Source organism: Choloepus didactylus, chromosome 2 (assembly GCF_015220235.1).
Source record: "Choloepus didactylus isolate mChoDid1 chromosome 2, mChoDid1.pri, whole genome shotgun sequence".
NCBI classification, from domain to species: domain Eukaryota; kingdom Metazoa; phylum Chordata; class Mammalia; order Pilosa; family Megalonychidae; genus Choloepus; species Choloepus didactylus.
Genome location: NC_051308.1, coordinates 174,717,691 through 174,731,270, shown reverse-complemented (window position 1 = coordinate 174,731,270; position 13,580 = coordinate 174,717,691). Strand labels below are relative to the sequence as shown.

Below are 13,580 nucleotides of genomic sequence, written 5' to 3'. Positions count from 1 at the left end.
GAAAAAAGCAGCTCTTCAAATAGCTTATAACTCAAACTACTGCACAAATGTTTTCCCTGCTTTTCCCCTCAGGATGCAGAAGTGCACAATCCCATTAGATCACAAAGAATACTAAAAGGATTTGTACTCAAAATTAAAATTTAGTTAAATTAGTCATTTTTATAGCTTTTCATCATGGACATTCTTAAGTGAAACTAGCTTTTTTTTTTTTCCATTGTTACCGCAAGCACATGGCAGTGAATAATACAATGACTACTAGCAGAAACTGGTGCCTTGATTCATGCTAAGGTGCCAACAATTTTACCTACCACTGCTTTTGAACCATCAGTGAAAATGTCAACACAGTGAAAAAGGCAAGCAATGACTGGTACTATTATAAAAATAGTTTTGATCTCCCACACCCCCAATTACAGAGTAAAGCAGAAAATTATAAGTACTAGAACCAACATAGCTCCAGGTTCTACAAATAACTTCAAGTCCCTGCCAAACAGGCAGCAAAAGGAAAGATTTACACATTTTCTCTTAAAAATGCTATGAGCTAAAATTCACAGACATACATCTCACATCCAATCCATCAACAACTTCCATTAGTTCTACCTTTAAAATATAACCAGTCTGACTACATCTCATCACTTCTACAGCTACCCCCACTTACTATCATTAACATGTTAAACTGCCCTTGCTCATTCAAGTTTCTGCTTCACAAGGCAGCCAGAGGAACCCTTTTAAAATCAGATCATTTCACTCCTTTGTTCAAATTCCTCTAATGCTTCCCATGTTCATCACAGTAAAAATCAAAATTCTTACAGTGGTCTACAAAAGCTCTAAATGCTTATGTTCCTATTCACCTCTCAGATCTCATATCCCCACTATTCTCTCCCTTGTTCACTCAGTTCTAGCCACATTGGCCTTCTTCCTATTCCTTGAATGTCAAGCTGGCTTTCACCTCAGTACCTCTGCATTTGCTATTCTCTCCCTTAAAACTCTATTCCATGATATCTGCTCCCTTATTATCTTTTGGTATCCTAACCTAAGCTCAAGTTTCTCTTATTGTAATGTCTTCCCTGACCTGGACCTCAGTGAAATAATTACTTACCCTAACCCTGTACCCCCAGCACCTTCTATTCCCCTTACCTTGCTTTGTCTTACTCTGTAATACCTATCATTATCAGTCATGCCATATATTTGTTTATTGTCTGTCTGCCCCTGTTGGAATACAAACTCCATGAGAGCAGACTTTATCTGTTTTGTTCACTGCTGTAACCCTAGTACCTAAAACAGTGTCTACCACATCTTAGGAGCTCAGTAAATATTTGTGAAATGAATGAATGAATGAATGAATAAGAAACAAAGAGTTAAAAAAAAAAAAACTATAAAGAACCAGAAGAGCAGTTATCAAAATATGTTCTTACTCTCCAAAAAGCATTCACCCCAGGACAATGCAGGTCTCCACATGATTCTTTATGAAAGCCAAAATATACATCTGCATAAGAGGATATGCAACACATCATGGTTGGTTTTATGGAATCCATTATAGCGCTAAGTAAGACAATGCATGCATTAACATGCCTTATAATTATCTACAGGCAAGAATTCAAATGCACTGAACTGAGCTTCAACCAGTAGTGGACTAAAAGGTAACTTATAGAAGAATTAGATAAACCTAACCCTTTTGTAGAATGACAGGCAGTATGAATTCAAGCATCAAAAAAAAAAGTTCAACTGAAGCCCTATTTAAACATCAAAAGCAAGAGTGGCTGCTGCTGAAAGGTACCTTAACACCAAAGGTGAGAACAAGATATTGATATTAATCAGTATTACTGTTGTTTGACAGTTCAGAATAAAACATTTCCAAGTCTATTCTCCCATTTGACACTATAATGTCCCAAGAACGGTTTGTATAGGAAGAGGCAGTTATTATATCTACTTACCTCAGAGGTTATGTAAATAGCATATTGCCAAAAAAACCAATTTGTAGAGAAGCATCATGACAAAGTCAAATCAATTCCAAAAACAGAGATGACATTCTAGTTTTGTAGATAATCTCTAGCACTGAAACAAAAGTAACAGGCTCAAGAACCAGATGAAATTCAACTGAACCACACAGTTAAACCTCACATATCCTGATAACTAAGACCATACATCATCTTCAAACAGTAAAAAGACCTTTTTCCATCTTCCCATCCCAATTTACAAACTTCCGTCCTGCTCTGAAACTGATCTCCCATCTCTCCCCTAGGGAAATACATGGTGTATAAACAGGAACATATTGTCTGCCCAGTTCCAATCCCAGTTTTCTAGGAACTATGCTCATTTTCTAGGACCCAAAGCATCCTGACAATTACACTGTACTTTGTATAACTGTAAAGCATCCATAACTTAAAAATGGCATTAATTTGGAGCAGTCATACTGCCTAGAACTCAGTTCCCCATGAGTCCTCCCGAATTCTCCTTCCTCACTGAGGCTGCCCTGGACCTACCATCACCATAACTACTCTTTTTTTTTCTGCCTTCTCTACCAAAGCTGGAAAGTCAGTATTCTTACTCCTACTGTAGCTCAGTTTGGGAAAGGGTAGAAGATGATCCCCTTCCCTCGTATGAGGCAGCTATGCAAATATGTTCATATAACAATAGTGTAAGTTCTATAGCACAAACAGTGATTCCACTAAGAGACAGACACCACTTAACTCAATGACAGTCCCACTCTGTTGGAGATGAACATCAAGGAAGAAAGAGGATAAAGAAGGAAGGTCACGTACAAATAGTCTTGAAGATCAACTGAATAAACCCTGGTAGATGAACGGAGTGACAGACGTCACTGCCATATCACCTCACACCCAGTGAAGGTACACAGCAACACTTTAATAAATTATTTTGTGCCTCAAGATGTCACTTTTTTCCTAAGGGAAACTGAGGTCTGCCTTAGAAAAAGTTCTGAAGACTACAAAACATGAGAACAGATATAAAACTTCTGATGTTCTTTCAAAGACTTGCCATCATTTTAGCCCTCTCCTGGCTGAATTTTTTCACTGGAGGCTTAGTTTAAGATTTGTTTTGCCATGCAAAGTTCACCTTTAAAGTCACCTCTTTTCAAATGGACCTATTATGCATTATTCTCTTGCATCAAGCATCATGAAAATTTTAATGACAAAACAATTATTAAGTGGAGAAAAATAATACAAAAAGAATGTCAAAAGATATATTCTGAATAAGCCAAAATAAACATTCCACACAGTCATTAAGCAGATTATACTATTTCCTCAGTTATGAAATGCACATTTTTAATCCTTCTGAAATAAAGATGTCTTAAAATCCCTGTTTGAAATCTGTCAGCTACTCAGGATTGTTCTACAGTGTTAACCACTTAATTGTCATTTCACTGAATTATCTGCAAAAGCAGAAATACTCTCCATTGAATTTTTAACTTAAGTTTGAATTATCTAACTATTGTGTGATTTAGCTTCAAGATTATACTACAATTCAGTAAAAAGGAAAAGTAACTGTATATGGAGAAGATGGCTTGTTACACGTCAGACAATGTAATTAAAGGCAGTAGAAACTGCCAAATCTCTCAGAATAAATCAAAAATTTTTACATGTAGGAAAGGATGGTTTGACCATTTCATGTATCAAGAGGGACTATCATCATTTTGGCACCTAAAAGCTTCTAACATCCAGGAGAAGCTATTTAACTTCTAAGGATATTTAATTAAATTAAGGAGGAAAAAAAAATTACAATTTTAACAAATACAAACTGCATTAAAAGCCAAGAAAGTCTTCTAAAGGCTTCTAATCATACTCAATCCTAAAAGTACTAAAGAAATAAAAATTATTAATATCAATTATTAAAAATGGCATATCACCATGATGCTCTGCATAACTACCAATGGCAAAAGTGATTCAGAAAAATTTTTATACTCTGAATGTGAAAAAGGGTTTAACCTCAAACTTTGTTATACTGAAGAAAAAAGAACTATATAATTAAAGATGTATTAAAGATGTAAATTTTAATAATAAATTTGTAAACATTTAATATGCTTCTTTTCCATACCCCAAAAAAGCTGTTGCTAAATAAATAATAAATCACATTGTGGCATATTTGAAGACATTAAACACATAATATAAAATGTTATACCAAGCTGTCACTCAATTTAAATTACATTTCAAGAGATATGGATCCAGAATCCATTTCTCAAAATAACTGATGGTTGAGGAAAAAACAATTGCTAATCAACCACAAAAGAAAAAACTCTAGCTTTGCCCCTATTCAATTTAAGTCAATAATTTGCAAAAAAAAAAAAAAAAACACGCTCAAAAGAAAAAGCTTTTCAAACCAGAGATAACTGAAAAATGAAAGAGCTAGTGGACAGTGAACTAAATAGAAACCAAATTAGGATTCAATAAGATCTCAAACTAGGTAGAATGAAGACCCAAAAACCAACAAGATAAAATTTAATAAATATAAAGTTCTGTTTTGAGGTTAAAAAAATTAAACACAAAAAGGGCTGGAACAGAAAGAGAATCAGTCACATGAGAAAAAACAACATTAAAAAACTAACACTCTTAAAACTGCATTACCAAATGTGTGCTACTTCAGAGAAATGAAGATGGACTCCTGGTCTTTGCTTATGAGGCTACTATAGCTCAAGAACTAAGATTAGTTCTGGGCACCATCTCAGAGGAAGAACTGAAAAACAAGAGACATACTGAAAAAAGATGATTAAGATTTTTATATACTTATGTATTTAACACACATATAAAATTTACTATGTTTCAAGGACCATTCTAAGCACTTTATAAATTGTGACATGTGAGAAATGGATACAGAAGTTAGCAACATTTAACCTGAAGATAAGGAACAAGATAGCACTTATCAACCATCCAAAGGGCTACCATCTGGACAAGGCAACCCATTTATTCATGCCATTACATAAAGAAGAAATAGAACAAACGAGTGAGAGATTTGGGCTCTCCAAAAATCTGAGAGCTTGTAGCAGAATCTCTCTACAAGCCCTTTAGTAACGACTAAATGAGAAAAAATATATATAAGAACTCTGCTATAAATCATCACATATACATTTTTAGAATTGACTCCTTTGCAATTCAGTAGGTCCCTATCAATAGAAATATTTACAAAGAGGTTGATCATGGGCTTTGGAATCCTAGCTGTTAGTTCAATCCCTAGCTTTGCCACCTATACTAAGTACACTAAGTATGCAACTTTAGTAAAGTTTCCTTGGGTCTCTTGGCTTCACTCTCCTCGTCTTTAAAATGAGAATGATAAAAAGACCAGCTTTTGTGGGGTTGTTATGAGAATCAAATATCATACGCTTGTAAACACTTAACTGTCATACTCAATAAATTCTATGTGTAATGTTGATGATGACCATCATCATCATGCTGTGGAAGGAATCTCTACAGTAAAAATAAAAGTATGTGGTATGATGTGGTATGATTGCATAGTTTTGCTATGCTCCCGTATGAGTGTATGATTCTGCTATGCACCTATCATGTTATAACAATCCAAATATAATGGTTAGACTTTTTTTGTTTGCATGATTTAAAAAACATTTATCTTTTTAATTTGAAAGTTAAAATGTCATAAAAATCTAAATAAAGTATCCAGTTAGTAAAGTAGCAAGAGTAATAATAATATAACCGGGAAATTATGACACTCTGGACTAAAAAAGGGACTAAAAAAGCAGCACAATACATGAGAGGTATGCTACACAAGAGACTTCACTGCAGGAAAATAATATATTGAGGGGAAAAATAATCTGATTACACTTTCCACAAGTATGGGAACCACTGGTTACATTCATCAGAAATATCAACAATACAAAGGCAGCTAACTACAATGTAAACATTTGGTACATCAAGGTAATTTTAAAAGTGAATTTCAGGGGGCTAAGGACAAGAGTTTATGGGTATTTAAGACTTTAATTACATTGAATAGAATTTCTACTTTAATAAATGTACTCCTAAATGTCAGATTAACTGACACAAAACACTCTATAACCCTGCTATTCAATATCTTCTGTGATCAACCAAGAAAATCAGTTCTAACATACTTTATAATAGTACTTTGTCAGTCACATTCACCCATTTCTTCTTTTCAAGGGAGTTACTCTCAAAAGGAACATTTTAGGGATATTTCAAGCTAATGTAACCATATTTTAAAGACAATGGCCATAACTGATAAAAGGCATATATATATAGCTACGAAGCATAACTAATCTGAAAAGCTTCCTCATAACTGACTATAACTTAAGGCTATAATCCACCTCCCTCCAACAACTGTTTCCCAAAGAGTTAGAATATAATTATCATCAGGAAATATACATATTATGACAATAGTAAAATAATAGAAAAAATCATATGTAGGAATGAAAAACTGGGTGAAGCTTTGAGGAACTTTTTCTGGGATATATGATAAATGCGAGGTGTTGAAATAACCCAATTTGCAACACAAATGCAGTTGTTGGAGAATTATACAACCAACAGGAACCATACTCATTTTTTAAATCTCAATTTTGTTCTAATTTTAGGTAACAAAATCCTAGAGTCCAAAGGAACTAAGGGAGATTATTCCACATGCAAGTATTTCATAAATGTCCTTTATACGATTTTAAGAAGAGAGTTCAGTGTTTTAACTGCAAGTATTCAATATTGTAATGTTAACTTGAATAGCAGAGCTACTGAAAATATACGCCAACTACTCAGTTTAAAATGTTGAAAATAAGGTCAGTGCTTAAATTAGCTTTCATTAGTAAGTTTACCGTTGCTTAAAAGTCAACTCTATTACGTTTTCAGAAACTGAGAAACAGAAAGAAAAAAAAAAAAAAACCTCAGCTGATGAGTTAAGATAAAGCAAGAAGTAAAAACAAAGTCCTTCAATAACAAATAATACTATGCTTTGTAATATATGCTATGATGAAGTTACTATGAAAAAACACAGTACTCCTTTTAGTCACAGTTGTAAAAATGAGACATTACTTCTGGCAATTATCTAAATAAGCAAAAAAACTCAAAAACCCAACTTGAACAAAAATTTACCTACTCAGAAGTCATTACAGTTATCCAAGATATCAAATGCCAACAATTTTCAATTGTGTGGCTTTCAGAAATCAAAGCATTCTATAGTCCATCTTAAAAGCAAAGTGTAGGCACTCTGTATCAAAGTAAATTTCCTGCAAGCACACAAAATGAAACAGACAACCTGGCGGCAGGGAGAAATCACAACCAGTTGCAGTCAAGTTGGAATCTGGGTCTCAGTAATGACAAGGAAGGGCACATTAAAAGCTCGAAATTAAAGATCCCAGAGTGGGAAGGAAGAAGAGAAAGGAAAGAAAAAGAGTTCCATACACAAAATAAGAAGGCCAGGTTGGATGAGAGGCAACCTAAAATTTCTTAAGTCAAGAATCAGCATCTTGAAAGCCTTTCTCAAAGATAAACAAAACAGCTTCTCACAGGAAACTCTGAAGTGGACAAGAGGAAAGCATTCCTTTACACCCACAGGAACCAACCCCGGATCACTGGCATGCTATTACTGAATCTGTAATGATTTACGGGCATGTGGCCCGGATTATGGGCAAAGAGGAGGAAAGAAGGGTCTGTAGGAGGGGAGTCTACGATTCCAGAGACCTGCGGAAGTACACCCAGAACTCGGGAAAGAAGAGGTGGAGAGGGGTGATCACTCCTCACCGTGATTATCTTTCTGTCCGATATTGTGCGTGCGGATGAGAGAGGACAGTCTCCTCACATCCCCCTTGAAGACGCACTCATGCACCGGGTAGTAAGCGGGGCAACTGCCTCCATCTGCGACGACAGCAATGGGGTTGATACCCGCTAGAGCAGCCGGAGACTGGGAGGTGGTAGTCACCGAAGAATTGTGCAGCGGCAGGGCCGGGGCGCCGGGGGGATTGGAGGAGGCCGGAGCTGCCTTCAACTGTAGCCGGTGGTGATGGTTACTGAAGATCTTATGACAGGCTTTGCCTCCCTTGCCGCTGCTGCCTATGCCAATCCTGCCTCCGGTAAAGGTGCCGCCGAGAGCAGCCGCCGCTTCCTCATCCCCGGGCTCCAGCAGGTCCCCCTCTTCTTTGCTGGGCTTGTGGTCCCTCCGCAGTGAGCGGATCTTCTCCCCGGTCATCGCCGCCAACAGGGGCGGGGGGGGATCCGGGAGGCTCACCGCCGGCGACCGAGCTGGCGCTGCGGCGGCACAGGGCAATTAAAGCGGCGGTCGGGAGCCTCCAGCGCAGCATGAACTCCCAGAGTGTCCCCAAGCCCGGGACAAACACATCTCCCGGAGGAAAGAAGAGCTGGCTCTCGCCTAGGCAGCAAGGGACGCGCGCTCGCTGGAGGGAGCTAGAGCCTCAAGTGCCCACAACACCCGCAGCGACCACTATTTCACGCCGAAAAACAGGCCACGGCCATCTTCTCCTTGCTTCTCTCGCGAGAGCTCCCCCCCCCCCCCCGAAGTGAACAGGAAGGAAACACCGCGATAAGTGCTCTGACACTCTCCCGCCCTCGCACCTTCTAGTCCCAGATAGAAATTGAGTGCTGGCTCCTCCCAAACAGCTTGTTTCACCCCCAGCTGGAGTCTCAGACGCAGAAAGCTGTGTAAAGGCGGAGACTCAGCGCTCCCGGGTCCCGCGCCTCTATGGGCAGTCTGAACTTTAACCTGTGTTCCGCGCACGTTATAAACAATGACTTAAACCCTCGGACCTCTAGGCCTCCTGCCAGTACAGAATGACGCCACTGCACGCGGGATGTGATGTCACTGAGATGCACACGAGACTCATTCAGTAAACATTTACTAAGCATCTACTTCGTGCTAGTAAATTTATAAAACGCCACTCCTGACTCCAAACAGCATAGAAGAGAAAAACAATCAAACAATTGGGTACAATAATTAACTGCGCGACGAATGAAGTGGATGCAGGATCTGGTTTGCGGACGCACACACACACGCACACACACGCGCACACACACACAAGGAAGAGTAAATTTTAATGTTGGAGTGTCAGAAAAATCATTATAGAAGAGTTTAGGGACTGACCTGGAAAAACGATGGGCCAAACGGACTGGGGATGAAGGGAGAGGAAGACACTCAAACATTTGTTGAATGACTGAATTTTGCACAGAAATCAGAGTTAAGGTATGGGTAAGGATGGGTGCTTAGGGATGGTAAATCATAATTTTGTGACTGGAATATATCACTGGACCACTTCATGGCCAATTTCAGTCCAGTGTCAAATTCTAAAGAAACATAAATCTGACATCCATAAAACCTTGACAAAGTAATTAAAAATTGAAAGGGGAAGGAGGTGTTCAGCAAAGGTCATAAATATCTTCACCCATTTATCTTTCCAAAGTCTCATTTACTCGGACAGCTGCTTATCTCAAATATCTTCTTTCTTAATCAAACTTTACACCACCACCACCCCCCCTGCAAAAAATCAACTCCTCTGTGAAAACTGCCCTCTCTTCATGCTCCCTTCTTAATCTTTTCAAATCAATCTATATTTTTTCTATATTTTTTTTCCACTTATGTTCAAATATTTCCCTATCATCATTCAAAGGATCCTCCTCAATACTCCTCAGAAAGCAGGAGAGACTGAATACATGTATACAATACCGTTTTGTTCTTTCACAATAGCTAGTATTTTTATTAACTTTTAAGTCAGGCAGTAGACTTGGCATTTTCTATACTGCTGTCTCCTTGTGAAAGATATTATTTTTATTTTCACTAGATGGTTCAACCCCTCTAAGCTAAAATATGGCACAGTCAGGTCTATCTGACTCCAGACTAGAAAGATAGGAAGGAGACAGATCATGCAGAACTTTGTATGTCATCTTAAAAGTTTGGACATTATCCTATAAGAAATTAATACCCTTCTAGGAATTTAAAGCAAAGGATTAACATGATGAGATTTGCCATTTAGAAAAGGCACTCTGGATATGTATCAAGAATTGATTACAAAGGGGTTACTCTAGAGGCAGGAAAGCTAAAAGATTACTGCATAATACAAATAATAATATGTTAATATATGTATTCAAGTCTGTTTGACTATACATCACAAAGAGCTGACAGTGATTATCTCTAGGAGATGGGATTACTAAATCACACATTCCCTATATTGCTGGAATTCATTTTTACAAAAGCAAAGTACTCCTTTTTACTAATCAGAAAAAAATACGGTTTAAATTTTTAAAGAAGTGTGCAGTAATTACAGTCAGACAGGAACATGAACCAAGTAATAGGAATGGGGCTAGAAAAGGTTTGAGTTAAAAACAATGTGTTCATGTCTTCAGAAAATGGTCCTGGGAAAACTGGATATCCACATGCAAAAGAATAAAACTGGAACCCTACCTCACACCATATGCAAAACTTAACTCAAAATGCATCAAGAACCTAAATATAACAGCTGAAACCATAAAACTCTTAGAACATAGGGGAAAACCTTCAGGACTTGGATTTACATTGTCAATGGGGTGATAAACTGGTACAGCTGCTGTGGAGAACAGTTTGGCAGTTCAGAATTATTGATTTCTTAGATATGACACCAAAAGCGAGAGAAAAAAAAGAAATAATCTATAAATATAAGATTTTATAAGTGTCTCATGCAACTGTGGGTATGCATGAGTCCAAATTCCAAATGGCAGGCAGCAAACTGGCAACTCCAATGAAGGTGTGTGATGAACTCCTCAGGAAACACTTCACTGGCTAGCCAAAGAAGAAGTGAAGTCCTCTATCTTTCTCACTTAAAAGCCTTCAACTAGTTGGATTAAATCCAGCTGATTTAATTCTCTCATTGTGGAAAACAACCACTCGTTGATGTAATCAGTCACGGCTGCAGCCAACTGACTGATGATTTAATAAACCAGCCTTCTGGTTTATTAACAAGCCACAAATGTCCTTGCAGTAATGGTTAGACCAGACACCTAGACACCATCACCTGGCCAAGTTGACACATGAACCAAACCATCACAGTCCACCTCTTGTCAACTTGGCAGTCATGCACATCACCTTAAACCATACTTTATCTCTAAGTAGAGAACAATAACAGACATGTATTTTGCCTAACAATACTCAGTGGTCCTGCGTACAACCGGAAATGCACTAAATCTCTCCAAAATAGTGTGCAAGTCCCTGGGTGACATTACTTCTTAAACTTGATTTCCTTTAACTTAATATGCAAAATGAACAATATAGCTTATATCAGACAATAATGGGATAAAATAGAGAGGGAAACAAAGATACTTGCTTTACAGACAAATACAAACATACTCATAACAAAACAAGGAGGAAATATTCATGCCATCATAGCCCTCGTTTCTGTAACTGGTCACATGGTTGCTGTTCATATTTATCACTACCTTCTTCCACTACCCATTCCATGTACCTTTTACCCTCAGCAAGCACTTGAGCTGACTGCGGTTCTTTGCCTGGTGGGGTGACCCAAACTTTCATTCCTGAAGTTTCTTGGCCATAAGTATTCCTGCCTGGATTGCGTTGTTGCGGTTTCCCATCGACTTTATTTATTTATTTGTTTTTAAATCTTCATTTTATTGAGATATATTCACATACCATGCAGTCATACAAAACAAATCGTACATTCAGTTGTTCACAGTACCATTACATAGTTGTACATTCATCACCTAAATCAATCCGACACCTTCATTAGCACACACACAAAAATAACAAGAATAATTAAAGTGAAAAGGAGGAATTAAAGTAAAAAAGAACACTGGGTACCTTTATTTGTTTGTTTCCTTCCCCTATTTTTCTACTCATCCATCCATTGACTTTAATCATAGGGCACGGCAGTAATAAGAGATGCCCCATTCCAGGAAAGCTTTTCGTTATCTCCATTGTGTAGCTGCAGTGCTGCTTCCCCTGGATAGTCAGGATCAATCATCCCAGCCAGTACAGCAATCCCCTTCCTTGCCTGTTGATTCAGAGGCATAAGAAGCCCAAAGTGGCCAGGTGGCAGTCTTAACTTCCAGTAAAATGAAATTATTGTTGTGTTTCCTGGTGAAAGCATTCCTCCTTTTGGAACTAAGACTTGTAGACCAGCAGAGTTTAAGCTTGCAGGGACAGGAAGCAAAAAATTTCCTAGTGGATCACTAGGAGTGATAGTGAGAGGTGCCACTCATATTTCCACCCCTACATTCCTGGACCCTTGAATCCTGGCCATGGGAGAAACAGCACTATAGAGTGGACACTGATTCAGAACATACACAGCATTCTGAAGAACACTACCCCAGCCCTGCAAGGTATTGCCACTGAGTTGGCACCATTCCACCATTCTACCAACCCAGCTGCCTCTGGATGATGGGGAACATGATAAGACCAGAGAATTCCATGAACACGTGCCCATTCCCTCACTTCATTTGCTGTGAAGTGGGTTCCTTGGTCAGAAGCAATGCTGTATGCAATACCATGATGGTGGATAAGGCATTCTGTAAGTCCATGGATGGTAGTTTTGGCAAAAGCATTTCATGCAGGGAAGGCAAACCCATATCCAGAGCATGTGCCTATTCCAGTGAGAACAAATCGCTGCCCCTTCCACGATGGAAGTGGTCCAATGTAATCAACCTGCCACCAGGTAGCATGCTGATCACCTCCGGGAATGGTGCCATACAGGGACTGAACATGGGTCTCTGCTGCTGGCAGATTAGGCACTCAGCAGTGGCTGTGGTTAGATCAGCATTGGTGAGTGGAAGTCCATGTTGCTGAGCCCATGCATAGCCTCCATCTCCACTACCATGACCATTTTGTTCATGAGCCCATTGGGCAATGACAGGAATGGCTGGAAAAGAGGCTGACTGGTATCGACCAAACGGGTCATTTATCCACTTGATTATTAAAATCTTCTGCTGAAGTCACCCTCTGGTGAGCATTCACACGGGACACACATGTCTTCAAGTTTTTTGCCCACTCAGAAAGGTCTATCCACAAACCACTTCCCCAGACTTCTTTGTCACCAATTTTCCAATAATACTCCTTCCAAGTCCTTGACCATCCAGCCAAACCATTAGCAATAGCCCATGAATCAGTATACAAATGCCCCTCAGGCCAGTTCTCCTTCCAAGCAAAGTGAACAACCAGTTGTACTTCTCAAAGTTCCACCCACTGGAGGGATTTCCCCTCACCACTGTCCTTCAGGGACATCCCAGGAAGGGGCTGCAGTGCTGCAGCTGTCCACTTTCTGGTGATGCCTGCATATCATGCAGAACCATCTGTAAACCCGACCCAAGTTTTCTCTTCCTCAGTCAACTGATTATAAGAAACTCCCCAAGATGCAATATCTGTGGGCTGGGAAAGAGAAAGTAAGGTGGAAGGAGTGGGGGGCCATGGGCATTTGGACCACTTCCTCATGTAACTTACTTGTGCCTTCAGGACCTACTCGAGGTCTATCTCATGTATACCATTTCCATGTTATGATGGACTGCTGCTATGCACACCCAGCTTTATGGCTTGGCGGGTCGGACAACACCCAGTTCATGATAGGTTCTCAGGTCTCATGGTAACTTGGTGGCCCATGGTTAAACATTCTGTCTCTACTTAGGCCCAAT

The 13,580-nt window shown here is 39.0% G+C and overlaps 1 protein-coding gene across 1 annotated transcript in view; it reads right to left on the bottom strand.

Moving 5' to 3' along the window:
• The window catches only part of ANKRD13C (ankyrin repeat domain 13C), a 127,606-nt gene extending 119,145 nt beyond the window's left edge, over positions 1-8,461 (bottom strand). The window contains exon 1 of the mRNA XM_037826935.1: positions 7,704-8,461. Coding sequence (XP_037682863.1) covers positions 7,704-8,148 — 445 coding nt within the window. The 5' untranslated portion in view covers positions 8,149-8,461. The remainder of the gene's footprint in view (positions 1-7,703) is intronic.
• Positions 8,462-13,580: the final 5,119 nt, after the last annotated feature.